The 26,328-nt window shown below is 41.7% G+C and overlaps 1 protein-coding gene across 8 annotated transcripts in view; it reads left to right on the top strand.

The window, feature by feature from the left end:
• The window catches only part of vir (VIR_N domain-containing protein), a 353,139-nt gene that overhangs the window by 3,671 nt on the left and 323,140 nt on the right, over positions 1–26,328 (top strand). For all 8 annotated transcript variants that reach the window (XM_055062055.2, XM_055062056.2, XM_055062054.2 and 5 more), the window contains exons 2-5: positions 4,523–4,635; positions 10,496–10,582; positions 11,366–11,411; positions 13,915–14,053. In XM_055062055.2, the coding sequence (XP_054918030.1) occupies positions 4,523–4,635; positions 10,496–10,582; positions 11,366–11,411; positions 13,915–14,053 (385 nt within the window). The remainder of the gene's footprint in view (positions 1–4,522; positions 4,636–10,495; positions 10,583–11,365; positions 11,412–13,914; positions 14,054–26,328) is intronic.

The raw sequence follows: 26,328 nt of genomic DNA, 5'->3' as shown, positions 1-26,328 counted from the left end.
CAGGGTCTCTCCTGAAAGTAATGTCGGTAAGGCCATTAAAAATCATTTATTGAATTTATTGTTACAAGTGTTTAAAAAATCTTCTAAATACTCTCCTTTTGCATCGATACATCGACTCCAGCAAGACTTCCAGCTCTTGAATGCGTTGCGGTAGTCCTCCTCCGGAATGGCGTTTAATGCTGCGGTGCAAGCTGCTTTGATCCCGTCCACTATCCCAAAATGCTTGCCTTTCAGGGGTGTTTTGAGGTGTGGAAACAAAAAAAAAAAGTTGGGGGGAGCCATGTCCGGGCTATACGGGAGTTGGGGGAGCGTTGGCACCCCTGTTTTAACCAGGTAGTCGGTGACGATGAAGGCTCTGTTGTGGGCTGGCGCATTATTGTGGTGCAACTTCCAGTTGTCTGCGATGTCCGGCCGGATGCGTTGAACCGTGTGTTTCAGTATTTTGAGGACTTCCTCATAAAATTTGGAGTTCACAGTGGTTCCAGGTTCCAGGTGTGATGAACTAGTCCGTGGATGTAAAAAAAAAAAAAAGCATGATCTTGATCTTTGATTTGCTCATCCTGGCTTTCTTCTGGCGAAGGGATGAGTGCGTGTGCTACTCCGATGATTGCCTTTTGGTCTCCGGGTCATATTGAAATACCCAAGTCTCGTGACCTGTAATGACATTGTCCAAAAATTTTCGATCACGTTTGCACATGTCGAGGTTTTCTTGGCACGTTTGAATGCGGTGTGACTTTTGTTTGTCAGTGAGCACTTCTGGAACCATTTTTGAGCTCACCTTCCACATGCCGATATCTTTTGTAACGATTTCATGAACTTGAGTTTTCGGAATGTTTAACATGTCGGCCATTAAACGGACACTTAATCGTCGGTCTGAATTCAACAGTTCCCTCACTCGCGTCACATTGTCAGCCATGGTGGTCGTGAATGGCCGTCCGGCGCGGTCCTCGTTGTCGACCTCTTCCCAGCCTTCCAAAAAGGCCTTGTGCCACTGAAACGCTTGCCGATCTGACAGGGCATGTTCTTTGTAAGCAGTCTTGAGCATAGTAACAGTTTCCGCAGCAGTTTTGCCAAGTTTTATGCAAAACTTGATTGCAAATCTTTGTTCTAATGTGCGCTGCATTTTTACTTGCACAAGAATAAAAAACAACTCCCACAGACAGGCCTGTCCTATACTCTCCAATGCTAGGAGCACACTGAGCGACAGAATGCTGCTTAGCTGGGTTCCCCCACTACCAGTTTCAACCGGTTAGACTGCGCTCCGACGTACAGTCGCGTCACAAAAAATTCACTGACATTACTTTCAGGACAGACCCTGTATGTTGGGCAATCACAGATTCACAGATCACAGAATCCTAAGGCCGCCCCCCCCTCCGTTCCCCCGGATGTACCGCGCGTGGTGGAAAGCACCGCGCTTCCTTCCCGCTTTTCTCCCTCGCGCATGGAAGACTGAGCCACCATCGGCGGCTCACCCATGCCCCCCCACCTATGCTTTCACTCGCACATGCAGCATGCGGCGCGCGGTCACGATGTTATCGCCCTTGGACTTTGTATGGAACATGAGGGCGACGGTGACGGCAGGAATGCGCCCGGACTGTCCACATGATTGCTATCGCAATAATATAATAAGAGTATCCGGCAGCTGAAGCGTCCTGTGGCCCTTTACTTTCCGCGAAAGAAGTAACGAAATCGAACTTTCACCATGTGGCAATTCGCTGCGCCACAACAATGTCCTTTTTTTTTCTTTTGTGGGGCTGGAACACTGAAATGAAAAAAAAAAAAAAGAAGGAAACACAAAGGAGAGCATGTTGGCCACAATCGAATGCTTACTTTGGGCACCTAATGTGGCCACTGAAGGTATATTGAAGAAAACTTGAGACGCTTGGCCCACAGAGAACCATACACATACTGCTCGGTATCCTACACCGGCGAGACAAGACTTTCCGGAGAGGTTTCGCTCAAGCGAACATGTAGCAATCCGTCGAGTCCCCACAGTAATGGTGGTGAGCGACCATTGTTTCTTTTACTCGTCTGCTAGCCACAAAGCATCCAAAACTCTGCCAGGCAAAATCCACTCGGCCAGCCAAAACCAACGCGCACCGAAGTGCACCGTGCGGTGGTCGAGGCAACACGAGGAAAACGCATGCGCTGTGACTGGCTCTGGCAGCCCGTGGGTAGCAAGAACAACAATATTGAAGGGGCTCAATTTGTCCTTGTGAATAAAAGTCAAAGTAGAAAAATAAATAAGAATGTAGTTTGCTGGCTTTAGTGTCCTGACATGGATGCTTTGGCGCAGGTGAAAAAAATGTTGATATTATTTTCTGTGACATGACGGCACAAATGAACCACCACAACGCTTTGTCTCATCGGACCTCGCTGCGTGTTTTGTCAACTTGTTTGATTGTGTGTTGATTTGGCTTATCTCGTTGTAGGTCTGATGTACGACTTTAGAAAACTTGATGCACATTTGGCGTCAAATGTTTATAACAGCATTAAACCCACAAAGTTCCGGAATTGAAAATCTAAAGCACAACTTTGGAAATGTCAATGCCGCTTTCAGATCAAAAGTTTATGAGAACTTTATACCCATAAAGTTTCGGAAATGAAATCGATGCGCTCTGTAGATTACGCGGCCTACGCGAGATGCCGCTACGAGCCTGGTCACCATCGAAACGCCCTTGAAACTTTGTGCTCGGATGGGGCTCCCTCCTTGCGTTATGTGACTCCTGGTGCATGGGCGTTGCCATGATATCCAGCCCGATTTCACAATGTTCGCGCTGAAAATTCTTTTTGAGCGGGAAAAAGACATCTTAGAGAAAATCCAGAATGATTTCTGGTGCCGGGGGTTGTTTTGGTCGGCGGTGCATGACAGCGTGAAAGAATTTCGGGGTGGGGGAGCTGAAGCCCCATAGCCCCCCCTCCCCCCCCCCCGGCTAAGCCCCTGATGGCCTTCTTTGTTGAATAAAAAATTACATATTACCAGGAGGAAATACTGAGTTCTGTTTGCTGTTATGGCCCTGTGTGAGTCTGAAAGCGAGCGACTACAAAATATTAAGGCAGTATTGTCTGTGTGCATAAAGACTGAAGCATTGTGTAGCGCCTTTGGGATATTGTTCATGTTTATCGAGGACAAAAGATGCCCCAATACACAAAGCTTTAAGGAACACCACAGGTTGTATTTCGATATCTGGATTGAAAGTTCGGAGAACTAATTTTTGCTTATCAGGCAAAAGATAATTAGTAAGATACTGGGGCTTATCTACAACATCATAGTTCTTTTTAGCTTATCTGCGAAAATAGGATGATTGATGGAATCAAATGCTCTTTAATGTCTCGCAAAATAAACATAGCAATTGTGTTATTGTGAAAGGAATTATTAATAATTTGTGAAAGAGTTATTATTGTGGTAGATGTAGGCTTGTTTAGAACAAAGCCATGTTGCTGTGGGCACATTGTTATTTTCTTTTAGAAACTTAATTGCAGCATTACTAATTTTTCAAATACAGTGATAATTACGCTTAATACTCACATAGGTCTGTAACTTTTTGGATAACTTCAATCTCCTGATTTATATACTGGCACTACTTTGGCAATCTTCAGCATGTCTGGATACGAACCAGTAGTAATTGCTCAATTGAATATGTCACAAAGTGAAGCACTTGTGAAGAACCATACAGCACCGTGACATGCTCCTTGCTCTGTTTTCCTCCGAATGAGGATCCCCAGCGGTAGTGAATGTGTGTCACAAAGTGAAGAGGTACTTGAGAGTTGACTGCTTTCTGGCCTTAACAAACTAGATCTGTAATAATCCTCCATACATTTTATTATCTTCTCCTCTCTTTATGGCTTACTAGATTCAAGTGGTTCTGCCTTTTTGCATTCCTCATCATTGTAACTGATTAAGTTATTTAATACTTCAATTGTTTGTTGTAGTACATGCTTATTGTTTTTTTCATCTATTGTATGGTACATCTATTGTTTCATCTATATATGTACGTATCCTTTTGATTCAGTATCTGGAGTACTTCGTTTGTCATTCGGGGACATATTCTATGTTCATAGTTGTGTGAGGAACTCGCACGTTGATTGTTCAATGGCATAATAAAATTTTAGAAAATTCTCTTTCCACATGCAAGTTGTCACACAAATTTTCATAATTTACTTGCTCGAGTACTCTTTGTATACATGAGTAATCAGTTCTAGTTGCCCATTTTATGTGCTCCTTGTAATAAAACTTTCTGTGTTGGTATGGCAAGCACACAAAACCTGGACAATGATCAGCAATTGTGACAATACAGACTCCATAAGAAGTATTCATGTCATTATTGCATAAGATGTAATCAATTAATGATGCTGAAAATTCAGTTGAGTTGGTTCAAAGGTCACATTGATTAAATGAAATGACTGCAGTAACAATGTGTAATAGGGATATTCAATGACTTTTGTGAAGAAGGGAGTTAGTATTTTTTTGTAAGCTTGCAGCTGTTCATGTGAACATGGCAATTTATTTTATTTCTTGCAGGAAACAAACTTGGACTTGGTTCAGTTCCCAAGGCCTGTCTACATTCATGAAATTCGGATTATTCCATTGGGAACAAGAGTGCAGGCTGATTTTCCTGGTGGTCATAGGCTGGGGTGAGCTTTATATAAAGGGCTATATATATAATTACATATACTTATGCTTATTTATAAGCTGAAACTATAAATGTTAAAAGAGTGCTTACAGAATGTTTAGTTTTTCTTTAAGAGGCCCTGAAACATTTCTTGAACATAGAAAAAGAAAAAGTTGCAGGTTTGTTAACGGGGCTCCTGTGAACATGTCAGCCACATATTAATGCACTGCATGCAGCAGGGTATATACAATCCTCTGTTAAAAGCAGTGAACAACTGCTTGCGCGTCTGCAATGTCATACCTAAACCACTTGGCTGACCAACGCTATCGACTGATATTGTGATCGCGAGAATGTTCTCAGTAATACATAATTGTTAATTTTGAGTTAAATAAATGAAAAATACAGTAATCCCTCATTATAACGAAGTCAGCAGGATGGTGAAAAAATTCGTTATAAGCAATAATTTGATATAAGCGACCACTCGAGAAAAGCTGAAGCAGTTGAGCTTTAATTGAGCCACAACTGCGAGGAAGTCAAAATACTGCAATGTATTCAGTGAAGCAAAACTTTATTCAGGTGCAAAAAAAGGCAGTGAGCTTTGACTGTTTCAAGTTCTTACCGGGTGGGAGCAACCCCTCCTCTATTTTGATCAAGCATTGCGCGAAGCTGTGGTCACTGCTCATGCATTCCTTATTTCGCAGCAGGCATAGGTACTCCCGCGTCTGCACCATAGTTGGCACTTCGTGTGGCTCTTCGTTCGCCAGCTCTCCGTCCTCGTCGGGGCCACCAACAGTGTCGATTATCTCTGCATCCGTCGCTGGGGCGACCAGGGGAGCAGCAGCGTCAGCCAACGCGAATGTCTTGAAGTTGCCTTCTACCTCTTGGCCAGCAATTTTATGAACAGCCTCGTGCAGATCACTGCAAGTCTGGTCATCGTCAGGCTGGTCATCTTCAGTGTCGCTGACGACGTCGCGGGAAATGCTGGTGTGTGCAAAGCAGTTGGCAACCTTCAAAGGTGCGAGTTCTTTCCATGAAAAGTTCAGCAAATGGATTGCACCAAGCAAATCAGTGTTGTACCTCTTGCTGGCGTCACACGCTGTGAGCATGTGCTGCAACAGAGCCTTGCGCTACAGCTTCGAGTGGTCTCAATGATGTCCTGATCCATCGGTTGCAGTACCACGGTTGTGATTGCAGGCAAAAATTCCACAGTGATCGCTTTGAGGTTGTCGATCTTCCCGTGGCTCAGACAATTGTCGATTATGAAAAGCACTTGCTGATTCTTTGCTTCAAACCGTCTATCCAGAGGGTGCACATAGTCTTCAAAAATAACAGCAGTCATCCATGCTCGCATGTTACTTCTGTAGATGCATTCCATGGGAATAGCTGCATTTTGGAAGCACCGCGACTTCTTCACCTTCCCCATTATCAAAAAGGGAAGCTTGTCCTCACCTGTTGCATTGGCACCATACAGCACCGTGACATGCTCCTTGCTCTGTTTTCCTCCGAATGAGGATCTGCCAGCGGTAATGAATGTGTGATTTGGTCGCATCTTGGTCGCATGGAAGAAAAATGCAGCCTTATCTAGGGTGTAGATGTCTTTGTCTTCATACTTTTCAAGTAGAGCTTGGAGCCGACATTGGCGCCGTGTGTCTACACTGTCACAGTTCACGGCTGTGCTTTCGCCAACGATCGACTTCGAGGTCACGCCGTGTCATTTCTTGAACAGCTCGAACCAGCCATTGCTGCACTTGAAATCTTTATGGCCCATTTGGAGGGCGAGAGCTTTGGCTTTTGCAGTAAGTGCAGGTCCATGTACGGGGAGATTTGCACTCCTGGCATTCATCGGCCACTGTAGAAGTGCGCCTTCCACTTTGGGGTATTTCGAACTGCGATTCCTCTTTCTCTTCGCCGAGAAGCTCTTTTCAACGCAACCCACCACAGCTTCCTTGTTTTTCAATACAGTTGATAAAGTAGACGGCGGTATGCTGAATTCCTTTGTGATGTCACTATTCTGCAGGCCGCCTTGTTCCACTTTTATCAGCAGAACTTTCTGCTCCAAAGTCGGACACTTTCGCCTGGAGACTGACGGAGCCATTTATCACTGTAGACAACAAAGCCACATGCGAGGCACGCCTAACGAAGCACTCCGAATAACACACAATCACATGGCCTGCAGCACGGACCCAATTGCATGCGTTGTCGGTGCTCAAGTCACTGAATGCGGTGGGCAACGCATAAGGCAGAAGCTTCAAAATGTCAGGGCATCTCGCTTGCCTCGTCAGTGTGCGCTGGTGATGGCGACGGTTGCAATGGCGGGCTTGGCATCAGCTTCACATGTAGCGGAACAAAGGCGATCGGAGTTGTGGAGACCAAGAAACAGGAACCATGCAAGGGCACCCGTTGGTGGAAGATTGTGCTTGGGAGGGCAGGCTGGAAGAAGCAGCTTTGGAGGAGCAGCGACGTCAAAACTGGCAGTGAGGAGGCGAGGAGTTGGCATGAAAGCGCGTGAGAGGAGTGACTGCCGTTCAAACGGCTTGCAGACTGGAGAGTGAATGAGGAGGGGAAGGCATTGGCTGCTTTTGTAGGGGAGGCCATGGAAGACTATAAGAGTATTGCGCTGGAAAGCGCCGCAAATGCTGTGGCTCGAGTCTAAGGTTGTGTTTGTTGTGCTCAAAATTTGTTTAGCCGCCCATTGTGGGTACGCAGTGCGATCGTGAAAACTGAACAATTTTGCAGTATGGGCTTTGCATGATCACTGGGCAATTTTTTCCTGAGGTGTGCAGCCGTGAAGTTTGCAAAACAAGAGTTTTTTTACTCACCGTTGTCGACGACACTGTGCTAATTCTATGGTTCGAGTGTTGGTGTTCGTGCACCGTTGCGTCCACGCCATTGGCAAATGTCTAGGAACAAAATTCAATGACTCTTCCACGCATTTAGACCGTTTGTCTAAAGTTGGAGGACGCTAGTCGTGCATGACTGGCTCGAGAAAATCGCCAGGGAAACACCAGCTTGCGTAGACCTGCCATGTTGATGGCCTGACTCGCCGCTGGTGACGCTTGGATTTTTTGTGTTTTCGGCAAGTTATCGGTCAATTTGCACTGTCAAAAGTGCAACAAAGCTAGAGTGGGTGTTTTATTGCGATGCAGGCCAATTATGGCGAGCGGCGAGCAAATTTCTTGGCCAGCTTCCCCAAAGTTGTTTTTCCAATTTGTTAACATAGCTCCTCACATCAAACATGGCACTTATAATCGGAGGGACACTTCTTTTGTACTTTTCAGCACGTTTCAGCGCCAGAAGTGCTCTTTAGAGTGGTAAAACTTCGCTCATCGAGCACACCCCATGGAATGCTATAGCGCAAGTATGGCCGCGGTCTTTTGGCCACTTTTCGGCATCCAAGAGACCACGGTTTTCTGGCATCGCAAAGCGTCGGGAAAGCTTTATTTTCATGCGGATTCTATTGCGGGGGACACCAGCGATTGCATTGCAACCGTGATTGACAATTCGGGCGCGCTGCACCATGGAGTCTGACAAGCTTCCTTTTGCTCCGCAGTAAACAGCTCAGAGCACTCAGCACTTGCCTGGTACCCGTTACTAGGCGGCCATTGGTCGTGGGTTTGGCACTTTTGTGGCCTGTTCTGTGCCTGCAGGAGACTTATTCGTCAGCGGTATAAATTTGACACTGCATGCGCTCGGTGGTGGCGACCCCTTTGCACCTCCGCTCGCCACTTTGCTCTAAGCTGGTCAAGCTCTTCGTGTGCTTCGAGTACTGCGGCTTAAAATGCATGCGTTTGGGTCGGGACCAGAAGAAATTTAGAATAAAGCAATATTTTGAGTAAAGCGATTTCGTTATAATGAGGGATTACTGTATATATGTTGGTGACCAAAAAAAGACAGAAAAATAATTTCATGTTAAACTTCACACTGCGTGTAGCTGCGTCAGCTGTGTGTGGCCTTTGAAATGGCAGCGGCGTGCTGCATAGCATGGTCTACTGTGGCTGCCACGAGGTGCCGCAACAAGACCTTTCATCACCGCAACACTCTACTTTTGGCGGGGGCCTTTGCCCTCTTGCTTCTCCTCTGTGTAGCTTCTAGCACACTAGCGGAGACAAAAAGGGAGAAAGCGGGGTATTGGTGCGTTCACTCCACTTATAGTTGAAGGGTTCGAAAAATTCTTGCGGCATGCGGCTTGTGGGACAACATCGTTTAATAGTGAAGCCATTCTATAATGAGAAAATTGTTTCAGGGCCTCTTTAATAGCTGTCGATCTAGTGATCACAGTATGAAGCCTTAAGTCATCTATCATGCTCATTTAAACATACAAACAAATAAACTAGATGAATTGAGCCTTCATATTGTTGTCATCTAGCATGTAAACAATAATTAGGCATTAAATCCTGTAAATCAATTACTTTAAAATGCATATGCCAAGTGCATTGCGACTGTTTATCGAAGGTGACATCACAGCAATCAGAGGTGGTGACAATGTGTTTGTAGACTACTGACGTGGACACCATAAATTATTTAGGAGCTAAAAGAAAAATATAAAAGAAAGGTGCTCCAGCCCGTGACGTGGACACCAGTCAGACCAATGATTTGGATGCAGGCAGCGCTATGAATCTTTTGTCAAAAGCTGAACGCACATTGTATGCAGGATAGGAGGAGCCACCAGGAACATAGAATAGGCAAAGGGGATGGTCTATGTCTTCAGTATGGCAACTGTGGAGACCCTTTTATCAAGGGTCTAGGCAAAAAAGGACTGACTTTGTAGTGCAGGATAGTGCTGCGTGGCTTTTGGTGGCAATGTGGGATCTAAGCCAATACATCAGGCTCACTGGTGCGCACGTCAATGATTTGTGATGCCTCACAATTGCCACCTGTAACAGCTGTGATGTCACCTTCAGCATCCAGCCAGATGTGCCTTTCCATCTAGCTGGATGTACTTACATCCAGTGGGATGTACTTGATGTGTGTTTTGAATTGTCTCATTTAAAGATGATATAGTTATTTTTAATGCACTGTATGTATGTATTGATTTCTGGGTAGACAATTATCTAAGCAAACCAGAAAAGAGACAGAAATTTGGTGCCAGTACGCCTTCAAGAGTGAGCAAAATTGAGAACTCTTTAAACGGCATGATTCTGTCAATGGAGTTTTTGAATGAAACACGATTTTGTTATACCTGTTGAAAGTAGGCAGGAGAAAGGGTACTTTCATGGCAGTAGGTTGTCTTATTGACAAGCTACTCAGTCATATGAGCTGATGGAACCACAGAAATGCTAGTCGAGACATACAGTAGCAATGGGCTATGTACCCGATCTGAAGCTTGCTTCTTCTCCCCTCCCAGAATGTACAAACACGTTGACCTTGTACAGACACATTCTTTACCTTGTCCTGCCCTTCTCCCTGATAGTTGGACATAATGTCATGCACTCTCCTCCCCACACTCAGATTGCTGGCTTTGTGATTGATCCTAATAGATGCATAACCTGTCAGCAGTATGTAGGTATGTAAAAATGCAAAACTGCAAAATATGGTACAATACACTGGAAGCTTGCTTTGTGCATTTGAGCTTCTTCTCCTGAGATGTTACAACTTGCCGGATGTCATCGCAAATTCTATGCCTCAAGCTTGGAACAATCCTTTTGTCTTGTTTATACATTAGGAGGCTCTGCTGAGTTCATGTTCTTATCATCATCATCATCTAGGTACCTCTGATCCCTGGAATCAAGGGTGCACGCTTACAAAACTTTGCATTTCAAATTTTACAAATTTCATTTTTCAATGGAAATTCGAATGCTTTACCTCTTTTGTAGTGGTAGGGAAATATCGTAGGCAGCATGGTCATGGCTGCAAATAATTATGTATTGCTGTTTCTTTTGCAGGGCCACCAATCCTTCAGAATTTCAAGTAGAATTTTTTGTTAATGACCTGAGCAAGAGAACTGCCTCAACTTTTGAAAAATTGGGAAGGTAATGAAATATTTTATGTTCAAAATGTTGTAAATTGGCTTTCTTACAGGTCTAAATTGCCCCAAACAAGATGACAAACCTTATGTAGGCAGCACTGCTGAATGTGATAATCATGTGCCATGGCCTGAAGAAGGGTCACACAAGGGGAGCTGCATGGATAGTGTTACCATTCCACATGCTGTAGTCATGTTGGCTGGGTCAAATATCTGTGAAGAAGCCTCCTTGTAGTATTTTTCATAAAGCCTATTTCACTCATTACATGCATATTGCAGAACCCACACATTGAATTTGTAGATGTGTTACTTATCATAGAAAACATTTTTTAAAGGGTTCATAAAATGGCTGAATATTGTTGCAAGCAAAAAGATGTGCTGAGGCAGCACGTCCCAAAAAGCCATGTACTCTTTGCTTCTCCAGAGTGATATGAAAAACGGGAAAGAGTCAGCATGTTGGTATCGGGGAGCGATACCATGGAAATTTTCCACTCTGCACTTTGTACTGAAGTAGATTTCTTTTATACCTGTGTTTCTGTCTCTTTTGTTCCTTGTCTGCTATATGATTCAGTGTGCTTTAATAAACATTTTTCTGATTTAGGCTTCTTCTATGATTGAAAAATAAGAATAACTGCTTAAATGAAAGGTGTGTCGAAGATACAGTATTGGTGGTAAATGCAAGGTCAGGTTTTGCCACAGATTGTTGCCTTCACTTTTTCCTTGTTAGAATGACGTTTGTTCATTGCGTCTGGTTTTGTGCATTACAAGCAGTTTCTGAATTACTTTTCAGCTTTGAGTACAAGCAAAATGCTGAGATTCAGTTCATGACAAAGAAGGTAACCTTTCTCTTTTTCTTTTTTCTATCTTGATGAAATGTGCATATCAAGCTTTAAATGCATGTTATAATTCTGGGTGGCCAAAATGAGTTTGGAGCCCTCCACTACAGCTTCTCTCATAGCCCCGTGTTGATGTGGAATGCTAAAATCAATCAATCAATCAATCAATCAATCAATCAAATCAGAGCCAAATTAGTCTTCTCTTTCTTCTTTTAGAAAAAAAAAAATTGCAGTATAACATAAATTATGCCGCTTGCATATAATGTGGCCTTTGAGGCTTTAAAAGCAAAGAGTGTGACATAAGTTCATAACACATAAGGGTCAGAGACATAAATGTCTCTTTCAGAGGCAAATAAATTAGGTGCCTCTAACCTGGTAACTATTTTTGTCTGCTTAGCATGCCCAAATAATTATTAATGGTGTAGTTTGAAACAAAAGAAAGTTTGGCCCTGGCTAACTTTGTCCTGTTGCTGCTGTTGCACTAAACTGCGCCGCCTCTGTTGTGGCATTCGAAGAATACAGGAGAACCGCTTGGGAAGTATGAGAGCATATGGTGTGACTTTCTTTTATTAGGCAGTTAGTTGTTAGGTTTGGTGCATTAGAAAATCAATTTTGAATTATATTTGCAGTATGATTGTGAAAATAAGTCCAGTGCACATTTTATGGGTGAAATTTTAAGGACTGTGACATCATGTTATATTTGGGCGGATTCTTTAGAACTAATAACGCAAGATCAAAAGCTTAAATCGGCACGACTGCAGCGTTGTCCAGCTCCACAGATGAATGTCTTTCTGATGTTTACTTACCTTCAGGGTTCTTCAGTCAGTCACCGCCAAGGTTCTTCAATCATATCAGTTACAAAACTTTGTTTTAATATTCAGACATGATCCGGGTATTCATCTGCAGATGAGTGTTGATTGATTGATGTGGGACCAGTGAGTAGCAAAATAAAACTTTGCTTCAGTATGTCATCACCTATCGCCTGCAAGAGTGCTCAAAAAGTAGAGCTGGCTGAAGAAAGATGCTGATTGAAAATGCTTTTAATTTAGCTTTTTTTCTTCTTAATCCTGTTAAAAAAGGAGTGTTTTTTTAGTAAATTTTGTTTACTCCACAGTAGCATAATCTGGGCCCTCCTCGGGCAACCTAAGGGATAGATTCGAGAAACGGATTGCCTTGTACAGTCCACAACTTCTGCAAACATCAGCAAATTATAGAATTCAGTGCTGAGCGATATAGTAATGATAAAAGTAACCTTATAATTTTCAGCACTTTAGTACTGAAAAAGTTTGCTTTTTTGTACGGTGTTCTCCTTTAAAAGTAAATTTCATTGACTTTAGATTGTTGCACCTAACTCTTGTCTCACATTGTCAGCTTTGTCATTGCACTCATTGGTAGTGGCGTTGTTCCCAGTTAATACATGGTGCCGCTACGACATCAGTAATGTTATTTACCCGCCATGGTGGCGTAGTCGTTTTGGTGTTGCACTGAAAAGCAAGAGGGTGCAGGATCAAATCCTAGCCGTGGTGGCTGCATTGCGATGGGGGTGAAATGCAAAGACGCATGTATCGGGCATTGGGTGCACATCAAAGAACCCAAAGTGGTCAAAAATACGGAGTCCCTTACTTGAGGTCTCATAATCATACTGTGGCTTTAGTATGTAAAGCCCATAATTAATAAAAAATTACGATAGTTCTGAGTTTTGTTTCATTAGACCTTGCTGCAGCTGTCAGAATTTTTTTTTACTGGTTTTGAAAGTGGACACAGTTACTGTTTCTATTTTTATTTTGCAAAGTGATGTTTAACAATAGTAACCATGTTGCTGAAGCGTTCCTTGCTTTCTTTTTTTGGTGGCACTGATTAAGTTATGATTCCTGAAGGAGTCTTTGTCTGGCTGACAGCCATTGTGTTTTGTGTACTGTTATAATAAGAACAAATGGTAAGGGGGGTTTCAATAAGTTGTAGGCAAAGGTAGGTGTTCTTTTCAGCAAAATTGTAGGCTCAGTGCTGTATGGAACATTTTACTTAAGTTTTCTTGACAGCATTATCTAGCCACTAAACAAAATAGTTCGTTTAAAAGATGAGGTAGTTGTTGATATCTTGTTCAATCATCGGTTGAACTCTTTTTAAAGGTGCACAGTGGCCGCATATTTATGGGGGTGAAATGCGAAAACACCCGCACATTAAAGAACCCCAGGTGTCCAAATTTACGGAGTCCCCCACTATGGCATGCCTCATAATTAGATCGTGGTTCTGGCATATAAAACCCCATAATTTGTTTTTTTTTTCCTTTAAAGGTGTGTCAATTTTCCTTAAAATTTTTACATCTGCATTTTGCAGTTGTGTATGATACTGTCATTGCCAGTTCCTAATTGGGTCATCTTGTGGTTTCTACCTTGTGCACTTGCACATTTAAGCATTAATGTATGTAAGTTGCAATTAAATTTAAGTGAACTAAAAAAGTGTGTGCTAGATTGTGCTGGCATTTTTTTTTTTTCATTTGCAGATTCCAACTGATGGTCTAGTTTTGCGTGGGTGGTACAGTGCCATCACTCTTGCTGTGTATGGCATCATCAACAAGGTCACACGAGAACCGGCATCGCCTCCACCACCTCCTCCTCCTCAAGCAGCCTTGCCAACAAAGAGTGAGTGATTGTGTTCTCCTGCTGCTGAGTATATGTGCCGTGTGAATTGAACTGATGCAGTTTTTTTAATGGTTTGTGCAAAGTGGTGGCAAAGTGAATGCTGGAGCAGGAATCATGACTTTTCATTTAAATAGTGCCTTAATAATGTGTACATTTCTGAGAAAAGTGAATTAGTAAATGGATGTTGAATGCTAAAACTTTTTTTTTTGATAACAGTAAAATATAGGACATAAACTATGACCCCCAGTTTTCTTTCTAGTGTGACTGCTACAGCATTTAGAGAAAAGAGGCAGTTTTAGTTTTGAAAGTTGATCACAAAACATTTTATCTGGCTTTGGTAAATACAGCATAATAATAAGAGTCCGCCGCCAGCTTCCAAAAGCTGGATTGCTGCTATCCATTTTGGTCTCACGTGACAGCACTCTTTTGTCTGCTATTGCAGATGTGTGGTAGCGCTGGCATCATAGAGCTGGCATCATTGTGCACTTCTTTTGAGGTAAATCAGCTGCATCCTCTGGAAACATTTTGGGAACACGTGTGTAATTACAGATTACTAAAACCAAGACGTTGCAAGATTCACTGTGCACTTTGCACACTTTGGTAGAATGACATTATATATTAGTCATCTGAAATTGCAATGCTGTTTGTGCGATTGTGGCTTTGAAAAGTAGAGGAACACCACAGAAAAAGAGAGTAAGAAGCACCTATGCCAGCATTCAAGAGCGCACACTTGTGTAAAGGTACACTAAAGGGAAAAATGATTTGAGCTGTGTTAGTAAATTACCCTTCTACAATACCAAAAAAGCCACTCTTACTGCGTGAAGACGCTTGGTACACCAGAAAAGACACAAAAACGAAAGGCAGGTGGCGCTGCTGCCTTGAAATTTCCATACCAGCTCTCCGGGACGTCATGGATTTTGGCATTGTCTGTGTGGGCCTAGTTAAATGTTTATCTATAAAAATTCACAACTTGTATTGTAATAGAGCCAAAGACTGAATTTAGCAAGTTTCAAGAACTTTTACTGTGCCACAATGGCCGACATGCAAAAATATGCTTTGCAATTCGTGGCAGCACACTGACATACCAGCGTTGAGGTTCTAGTGTTAAATTCAAAAATTAAATGTTGTCCGTTGTTTTCTGTTTTAATAGTCAACCTATCACCACCAAGTCAATGCAAGTAGAGTTATTCAAGAATACTTTGTCAATCTGAACTGATTTAGTGTTTTTCATTAGTGTCCCTTTAAGTTTGCCGGCTATCTTCCTTTGCATCGGCATGTCAGACAGTCACTATAATTTATCATTACTTACAGCCTACAAGTGGTAGGTGAAAGATACTGTATCCTAAATACAATATTCATTAATTGATTGTGTTCATAAATATTGCTTGTTCATTAGCTGCCATTTACATAGCTTGTTATGGATATTTTCTTCTGCCTTCTTCACATGCCTATGCTGCATGGCTTACCTGCAGTAAATTACATAAGCATGAATTCAGGAGCCACGATGTGTTATAAAGATTGCAATGACTTTGTAAAAACAAACATGCTACAAAGAGGTTAATGAAAGAACAGTGTGGTGACTTCCAAGAGCAGCAGTTAAGTGCCATGCAGGTCTACTCCGATTGTCTGTGTTTCTCTCTTTCATCCTACTCATCACGCATCAACAATTTGTCTCAATGGCATACTCATGCTTGAAACGTTTCCTTTTGGGGGATAAACTGCATGTGATGCCTTGTGGAAAGTAATGATCTTCAAAGCTTGATTAGTGTGTATTACATCATATTTATGTGACTGCTTAGTGTGATACTTGGCAAATTATCTTAATTTCTGCAAAATTGTCTTTGTCTCCTTTCCAATATATGCTGTATTTCAGTCATCGTTTCATTTATTCATTTAAAGGCCAATTGTGATGAAATTTCAATTTGGCTAAATTGGTAATAGATGAGTAGTCTATATGATTGAAGCAATCTTGGTAAAGTTGCAGGGCTGGTAATTTTATTTTTTTATTGGCAGCCTTTAAACAGCATATTGTTAGATGACGTGTGCACCTAGTGGTTAGCGGATATGATGTAAGACCCAGCACGTCGTCATCAAGATTTTTCAGCTCACTGCAGGCATCCGTGGGTACCACGTAGACTGGTCATGCTGAGGAGCCGCACATTCTCGGTCATCCATCACTTCTGGTGACCAACAATTGTGGCATTTTTTCAGTTTCAGTATCAAAAATGTCTATTTTTGTGGAACTTTTCATAACACAAGCACTTGTATTTCAACCATAAAATTTTGCATGGAGGTTGCTCTATATCTACATTATCTGAAATGGCTTTTCATGCCGCCCAAACTTCGTTGCACTTGTCCTTTAATGGTTTCTGCCTGCAGCAAGTGCACAAATATAAGTGCATGGGTGTTCTCTTTAAACATGATTTGTCATAGTCTAAATCTATTGATTTAACTTTCACCAAAATGCTTTCACATTTTGGTTACATGCAATTTACACTCTGTTCAGCGCCTAAGGCTACCATACTGCTTACTTAGAAAACCCTAGTATATCTAATCATAGAATATGCCTCTGTCATTTGGAATTCTTTCTTGGGTATCATGATAGTTCCTTGAAATTGGACATCATGATGGCAAAATCGGTTCAGAAGAGAGCCAGTCATTTTGTGACTAAGTGACAGAACAACGAACCAAGAGCGAACAATATGGACAAGCAGTAACAAACTGACCTTATTTTGTCACATGTGGCAAAATTTGTATTTATTTATTTATTCTTTGTACATCGCTGTGAGGGCATTATTGTAGACTGGCTCTTTACAAAACTACACGTTCAAATCTTGTATGAAATAACAAAACTGCCAACATTATGAGGAATAGAACAAATTGAAGAATGTGCACATATGAATGAACCAACAGGAATGTAGCAAAAGTTCAAAAGCTGACAAGAATAATAACATAGATACAAAATAACATAAACAACAAACGAAATGAGCCAACCAGCATGTTTGTCAAAAATAAAATAAAATAAAATAAAAAAACAAAACCTTGTTCACAAGTTGTGAAACATTGCATACCCACTGTGTGGATAGGATAATCAGTGAAGCTGCTACCATCAGACTTCATAGCAGCATCCAGCAACCTGTCTATTCGAGTAGAGTGTGTAGAAAGAACAAAGTTTTAAAATATGGACGTTTGATGGGAAATTTTTTAAATCTTTCTAGAGTGGTCCCTTTACAATACATACATGGGCAGCCTTAGGTAAATCTGTATTGATACCAACTCAGTGCTAATAAATCAGACTTAACATTGGCAAACAGAAAGTGTGATGATGCATGAGGGTGTCCCACGATAGAGAATGTTTCAAGGCAGTGACATTGATGTTATGCTAGTAGGAATTGATGACAAAACAGGCAGCCTGATTTTGGATGCATTCTATGCAGTCAACAAGTGTTTTGTTATCCATATCCCATGTAGCAGAAGCATACTTTAAGATGTACGTTGTTCGTGTAGAGAGCATTTCTAAAATTTCTCAAAAGACTATTGAATACATGGCCAGTCTTCACAGTAATGTAGTCACCATGTTTGTTACATGTTAGGTTAGATGAAAAGATTCCCAGATATTTTACATCATTTTGGCCATTGCAATTAGATTTGAGTGTAAGGTGTAATCTTTCTCAATATTTACAAGGTTTCTGCTAAAAGGAATGTAGTTATGTTTAGACACATAAAGACACATTTGCCATCTGGGGCACCATACTAATATATGGTCAAGATTTTGTAAGATAATAGTGTCCTTTGGACTGAGTATTTCTCTATACAAAATGCAATCACCAGTGCATAACCTTTTTCTTTTTATTTGATATCTGTTTCTATGTCGTTTATGCAAAATCAGAAATAGCAGTGGCCCTAACACAGCCCTGAGGGGCAACTGAAGTAACGAGACCAGGTTAGATTGTGATCCTTTATTCGCAACCTTTACTGCCGGCGAGTGTCACGTAGGCCAACGCTCTTTAATTGAGAAAGCAGTGCGGCATGAGGTCTAAAGCATTTTGAACTCTTGCAAGATGCAGTCTACTTGTTTCCCTGAGTCAGATTATGATAAAATATTGTGTAAGCTCAACTGGTTGTGTAATGCAAGAATAGCCCAATGTAAACCTTATTTTATTTATTTCAGAGTCTTACAGTTAAGGCAAAAAAATAGGATACAACTTTTCAGTGTCAGTCTAATGGAAACACTTATTTGGTTATTTCTTATCATGTCCTGCAGGTTTCTGATGTCTTAGTCTTGAACTGATAAATATATTTGTTAATTTGCTTCAGTGAATTAATTACACGAAATGCCTGAGACAAAAACAGGTACTGGTAGCAACACAAAGTTGATTCCATTCATGCATATCCTTCGACTATAAACTTTTTATTATTAACAACACCTAGTTAGGGCACCTTGTGAAAACTTCGCAGTGTCTCTGTGGATATGGGAATAATTCAAGTTTTGAATTTGAAGGAAGAACTTCTTGCTTGAATAATTTGATTTGACTTTTGATTGCCTAGTAGTACTTGAAGCATGAATTTTTTAACTACTAAAAAGTAAATCCTGCCACTGCAACTTCTAGCAGCTACACAGTCATGTTGCAAACCTCTCAAGTTGCGGCTGGAAATAGCACTATAGCAGCATTCAAATATAATACATTAAAGGGGCCCCACAACACTTTTCTAACATGGTAAATAACTCACACTAGACGCGAGACAAAGCTGATGTGAACAGCTGAGCCCAAGATACAGCAGAGAACATGTAATGTACCACTTAAAAATTCCTGCAGCTTCGTTAAACCCCCACTGTCTAAACTGCACCTGATGATGCAATGGTGCCCTTAAATGACTACAGTCAACTTCTGTTAATTCAACCCTGACGGGACTGACGAAATTGATCGAATTATCCGGTGTGTCAAATTAAGCAAGATGCAGCAAAAATGCCAGAACATACCGCTCATTTATTTGGCAGTATTTGCCAGATCCTAACAAACCCTCGAATCAAATCAAATGCACACCCACGTTTTGTGTGTCCAATGTAGAAAACACATTGAAATGACATTAAAGCGCTTAAACAAAGTCAAAGTCTAACACACACTCTATTATTTAGCAAGAAAAATGGTAAAGGGTGTAATACATGTTGCACAATGGTGATCAGTTTCCAAAAGTCATTTTCGCCGCAATACATCCATGTTAAACGGTAAAGCAAACGAAAGTCGCTAAGGTGGCATAACGCATGTAATTTTCAGCCCACTTTGCCTGGAAAAAAAAAAAAAGAAAGAAAGAAGAAAAGAAAAAACTGCATGCCAGAATTGGGTAAATACCATAATTAGACATTGTGAACTGCGGTTATTGCTTGAAAATCATTCTAGGGCATGCTGAAAATAGGCGCCTTCAACAAGAGGGGATTTTTGTTCAATGCATTCATTGTCCCCTAAGCTCTGCCGAGACAGACATTGTTACTTAAGAGGTTGCTATTGGGGGGGTCACCATAGGGATCAGGCGCATGCATGCTGACTGGTCAAGTTCGAATTATTTGTTGAAGGCCAACTTTTGGATCGAAATAACGGAAGTTTGGGCTCATAGAAATGCATGGGCACCAGCTGGGATCTTCGATTGGGATCAAATTAATTGAGAAGTCGAATTAACCGCAGTGAATTACCAGAAGTCTACTGTATTGGCTGAATTTGTGAAAAATGTCACAATTAATAATTACTTTAACAGAGGCCAGAAGAACATCTCCAATTCTGACACTGTTCATATTACTTCACATATTTAAATATTACGAAATCCCACTGCATCCAAAGTCTCAACAAAAAAGTTTGCTTTGTACTTCCAGCTCCTCTGCAGTGCAAGGTCATGCCATTGTTGAAATCTTGCTAACTTCCTCTGCAATGTTCATCTGCATGCTGGAGTGTGTGCTTGTCTTTTTGTGTAGAATTTCTTTACATCTAGGCTCACCTGAATGCAAGCAGAGCTCTCAACGTTCAGTCTTTGCTTGAAAGTTGCATTTGTCATGTTTGCAGTTCTTGAAGATGTGTGGAATGCACTTCACAAACTGCGTTGCTTGAAATAAACAGGAAACTGTGGCACTGTTCTGCAGTTTTTGGCCGCAAAGGCAGCATCAGTGATTCGAATGCATTATATATTGTTATCCTGTTATCCTTCCTGGTCCTTCTTGTTACTGTGGTGATGGTGGCCTTTAACTGAAGCTTGCAAGCAGCACTTGCATCTTGTATAACCTGAACTTGTTGCTGTGTACTCTTAGTGTACACCTGTAGCATAAGAAGCCAAGTGCTCATTCACCAGTGTGCTTGAAGGGAAACAAGAGTACAGCACTGGCAATTCACCATGCAGCAGGTTCTTGTGAGCACCAGGCATGTTTTTTTTTCCTGCCAAAAAAAAAAAATGACATCACTGCACTTGTTTCTGTAATGTACTGAAGCAGAAGTTACTGTGAGATAATCCCTCAATGTCCCACTGGCAGCCATAACCATTACATAATTGTTCATCTTTGCAGCACTTTGCTACACCTTTCCTCTCCGCACAGCCTTTACACATGATCCTTTGCAGAGCCCAGCTTTTGCAATAAATTCTTTATTCCACTCCCTTCCTTGTGCGTGCACACAAATGCACGCAAACATATATGCAGACAGCAGCTGCAGCAGACAATCTACATTCTCAGGCAGAAAGCGACATTGTTTTGAACAGTTCCCTGTTTATTGCATTTGTGTTTTCATTTTTCTATGTGGAAATAGATTACTATGCATAAGTATGCTATTATAAAGAATGTTAGTGCACTGGTGTGTGTGAATGCTTCAGGTAGCCAGAAACAGTTGATACATTCTTGTAATGTGAATATTTTTCATGTAATTCTGAAATCTTCCCCATAAGCCATTCCTTGATAAAAAAAAAAAAAGAAATCAATGAAACATTTTACACAGAAGTTTTGTTGTGTTAGTGGCACATCCAACTCATGCCAGCTGCCTGCATTATCAGTGTGCAGCCACTCAGAACGAACACAATGTCCGTGTCCTTTGATGTGAGGGCCTTGCGACCGGGGTCAGTCTTGTGCATTGGGGCCTGGTGCCATAGGACAACCTCCACTTTTTTCTCCATGGTGAAGCTTTGTCGCATCCTTGTGTTCCTGCTTCGGGACAAAAGGCAAAATGACAGGAACGAGAAGAAAGGGGGTTAACCGAGGGGCCCGATTTTTATTAATCATATTATGAGAAGCCAACAAACAAAGACACCAAGGACAACATAGGGGAAATTACTTGTACTTACTAATTAATTTAAAGAAATGATGAATTAATATTAATGAAAGTGGAAGAAGAAACAACTTGCCACAGGTGGGGAACGATCCCACATCTTCGCATTATGCTTACAGTTAGAGCATTATGGCTAGAGTATTGCGCGCGTAATATGAAGACGTGGGATCGTTCCCCACCTGCGGCAAGTTGTTTTTTCCTCCGCTTTCATTGCCATTAATTTATGATTTCTTTAATTCAGTTAGTAAGCACAAATAATTTCCCCTATGTTGTCCTTGGCGTCTTTGTTTGTTGGCTTCTCATGATATGGAATGACAGGAGCTAGCACATAGTATATTATATGTCCTGCATGTGACATGTTATCGCAGCCAGAGTTAAGGCAGTGCCCATTGTTTGGTTATCTCCCACGCTAGCTAACCTCATTTATGCGGACATTATCACCGAAAGGGATAATGCTATTGTCAGGGGTGGCTTATCTACCAGTGTTTTTGAAAAATTAGAATATCATGCTAAAAATAGGGGTTGGTTATCTTTCGAGGGTGAGGCATCTCTCGGGACGTTACGGTAGTCAGAAATTTTAACTCAGCAGCTGTAAATTGGGAGTACCTTCAGGCTAGTGATCACTACGACAAACATGGACATTGTTTCAGACATACTAACATACAATTTAATACAAACTGTTCAATAATCAGTGCATGTTCAAGGTGTCAGCAGTCCTATTTTGTACTTTCTTGAGGATGCTGTATTAATTCAGTGAGGCCTGTCTTATCACAACCTTGTGAGCCTTTTATTGCCCCTTGTCCCTCTTTGTAATATAAAGTAGCACACTTTCTTTATGCTGTTTTAAAGACTACTCGGGGACTTATGGTGCTAGCATAATTACACCATTTGGCAGCATGTTGATTTTGCTGCTACAGATGTCGCACGCTTTGGAACCATTTTAAAACCATTTGTATCATCTGCTTGGATAATTTTGGTAAGAAAATCAAACAAATCTGCAAGCAGATGTCTTGGATGCCACAGGACGTTATTCATTTGAAGTGCAAAAGAAAAAGATTAAGAAATAAGACTGCTGTTTTTAACCTATCGTATTTGCACGATTCTGTCGTGCCCCTAATTGTAATGCACTGTTATTTTACCGCCCAAATATTAAAAAAAAATAACTTGGCACCAATTCTACTGCACACATCAAGTAACGAAACCTGAGTCGACGCATAAAGTGTTGAAACAATCTTATGGAACATAGAAAAGCACACAGACATGCGCACAGCTAAATGTTAGCGGCAGGTCATTGTCAAAGTCCGATGACACCTCCTTTTTGCTGTCTGCCGACCACAGAAAGTCATCTTCAGTTCTATATGATGCATTACAAATTCCTTTGTCACTGCCAATTGCTGATGCATGTCTCTGGAATGCCTAACATACGCAACCCTGCCTGGTTACCCTGTTCTTCTGCCCGAAGGATTACCTTACGCTTCAAGACTGCCTCATAATGATAAATTTTTTTTTCATCCTGCCTCTGCACTACCTCCACAAAAGGTGGTTGAGCAGAAGCGCTATGACAGGCATACAGAAAACTGGAAAATGGCAACCGCGAACCAAGGCATAAAACCATTACATAATGCAGCCAATTTGGCAAGTGAACGCTCCATGAAGCCCATACATTTGCTTAGTGATGGCCCATCACGTGACCTCTTAGAGCGTCGAGATCATGGAGCAAGAATGGAGATTTGCTGAGACGTTTGGCTAGCTATGCCATTTGTTTTTATTTGGTGTGCGCTTGTTTGGTTGTCCTGCCATGGCTCTGCCTACAGAGCAGGAACACTAAAACCAACCATGCACTCTTATGTGCAATCACGTGTTGGGCCACCAGGTTTGGCATCAATCACGTTACGTGGTGCTCCCTCCAAACATTTTCCTTTCTCCATGCGTAAGACAACATCTGTCCGATGACAGTGTGGCTAGCTATCTTGCAATGAACTTTCTTTTTTTGAGTATCGGTATTGTTTTTGATTTTGAGTAGAAATAGTTACAATTGTAACATGCACATGAATTTGAACGTGCCTTTTATTGAAAAAAACATGTGCATTAGAATCATGCAAAACAGTAGTTGGGATAGGGTAAGGTAAGCTTTCACGTATAGTATACCAGGCAAGAGATTACCATTTCAATATGTCACTATCAAACTTTGTTAAGAGGAAGCTTTAGCTCGGGTGCGCCTATCTAAATACATGTAAGAGGAGAGCTCATTTTTCTCGTCAACCACTGCACCAAATTTGACGAGGTTTGTTGCATTTAAAAGAAAAACTTCAAATCTAGTGACTGTAGGTCTCAAACTTTTTATTCAGGTCGTCAACTTTTTATTAAATATTAGCAAAACATTTAGAATTTTCAGAAAACGAAACTATCAAGTTTACAACTCTGTAACTCAGCAATGAAAAATGATATCGCAATTAAGCGAATTGCATCTAATAGTACATCTAAAGCGGACAAAATTCATGTTACGCATGAATCTCAAAAAATTTAGTAATATAGAAATACAGATTTTGCAGAGCTCTTGCACACAACATAACAAATTCACGTAAGATATAAAATAATGTACCAAAAATTTGTCAGTTTTCAATGATCTAGTGGATGCCGTTTACAGAACCGCAATATCTGTTCTTGATGCAGAGTTATTAATTTGTAAACTTCGTGCTTCTATACATTTCAAACTTTCAAATATTTGAAAATCTTTTAACAAAATTTAGGCTCTAGATCGAAATTCTGCTTCCAACAGTTACTAGAATTTGACTTTCTCTTTCAAATGCAACAAATTTCATTAAAATCGGTCCAAGGGTTATTTCAGAAAAACGTTTTTGCATTTTGCATGTATTTGAATAAGCCGCGTCAGAGTTCGGCCCGACCTACAGCTTCCTCTTAATAACAACCTGCATATATTCTAGAGCGAGGCAAAGAAGCCAGTTTCCTAAATGATAACCAATGGAATTTCAGTTAAGGATCAGAGGGCCATCGCTCAACAATTTAATATTTATTTTCACAGTAATGCTCCTGTGTGTTCATAAAATAATAAAACAAATAAAATAAATAAATAATGAATAAATATAATGCCAGTTTTATTTCTTATCCTGTTATGTTTTCTTTGTTGCTTAACCAGTGTGTCCACCAACCGGGAAAACTGGGAATTCTCAGGGATTTTGAATAGTCTGGAAATACACAGGGAAAACTCAGGGAATTTGTGCTTCTATCCGGGAAAATAGCAGTCATTTTATTGAAAGGGCATGAAAGTTGCCCAAATGCTGGCTCAGAGAAGAACAGAGAAGAATTGTAACGAATTATCTTATGTACGACTGGTTTATCGAACTGGTTTATCGACGAATTATCTTATATCGACTGGTCGCCTCCATCCCCCGAAGCAGAGTCGGGCAGATCCGGCGTTCCCCGAACTTAGAAGTAGAGGACAAGCGCGCGAGCTGAACATGTGACTCGCTCTCGAAGGAGGAAATGGCAGATGCAAAACCACGTGACTACTGCCAACGTCTGTTTCCCCAGTCCAAAGCTCCCGGCACTGCCGGGAACACCGGCGGACTCGCTGTGGGACGAGCGTTCGTCCAGACGCCAGCATGCAGTGGCCTATGTTGCAGTGGTGTCCTCCACTGAGAGACAGTTACGGCGCTGCACTTGTCTCTTGCTTTTCAATTTCAATGTCACTACACACACCGTCACAAACAACAGCGATGCTGGGCTGTGATGACGTTGCGGGAGACGCTTCGATCTCGACGACTGCTCCGACGACAGAGCTTGGAGCACCTCAGAGTGCTTGAAAATGGAGGAGAGCGTTTGAGAAGAACCAGTCGAATGCAGGGCACGCAACCTCTTTCAACCAGCCAAAGACAATGCCGCCTGCGAGAGTGCTCTAGAGCGCTCAGAAACGACCAGCCGAAGATGCCATTAGACCTGTCGTGGACTGGAGGAGTTGCCAGTCTACGGTCAACGACCGATTTTCTGGACGCCCCATTTTTGGGACGTGCCCGATAATACACAGTTTTAGTTTAGCGTACGCTATGAAATAGCGGGTCGTCACTGCGCGGGCGCGGTGACGCTAAACGCTAAACGACCCATAAGGAATAGCGTATGCACGCTATTTCTCAGATTTAGCGTTATTGTCTTTGCATGGTTTGCGGAGTTTGCGTGAAACACGATGGCGGTCCCGGCTGCCCGCTTTGAATTGAATTTGGCGTTGCTTTTGTAAAATTCACTTCGTTTATAGCAAATGACTGTGTAAGCGGCTTTCGCTTAGGCTCTGGCCGTTTCGACAACAGAGTATTATGGATAACCTTGTGGTGTTTTTGAGTTCGCTTCTCGTTTCGAACGAGTCGAAGCCTAACGAAAGAAGTGGATGGATGGATGGATGTTATGAGCATTCCCTTTGGAACGGTGCGGTGGGTCAGTCAGGCCACCAAGCTCTTGCTATTGTACTGCCCAATGTCCTCCCTAGGTACAAAAAAAAAAAATACAACAAAAAAATCGATGAACTCCCACAATCAAATTTCCTGGCTCCTATAGTGAACTTTGCTTCTGTACGTCTCCCTTTTTTGTCGTTTCCCTACTTTTCTTCCACCAATCTTCCAGTCACCTCTTACTAATCTCTATCGCGGACATGTTTACTTTTTCCCTGCTCTCGCTGAACCCAAGGGCTTCAAGGAGGCCATTGGTGGCTAAATCGAGCGCTGGGTAGATGTCTTCACATTCTAATAAAACATGCTCCGTCGTTTCCCTAGCTGTACTGCGGCAAGCTCATGCTTCTTCCTTCTTATATCTCGCTTCATAGGTGCGTGTTCTAAGGCATCCTGATCTCGCTTCGAAAAGTAATGAGCTTCTCTTCGAGCTATCATAAATTGTTTCTTTCCTGATTTCGTTTTTTACTCTAAAGTAGTTACTCATGGCAGGTTTATTTTGTTGCCGCCACCCACGAGA

This window comes from Dermacentor andersoni, chromosome 1 (assembly GCF_023375885.2).
Source record: "Dermacentor andersoni chromosome 1, qqDerAnde1_hic_scaffold, whole genome shotgun sequence".
NCBI lineage: Eukaryota > Metazoa > Arthropoda > Arachnida > Ixodida > Ixodidae > Dermacentor > Dermacentor andersoni.
The sequence above is the reverse complement of the archived record's forward strand: the minus strand, read 5'-3'. Positions and strand labels throughout refer to the sequence as shown.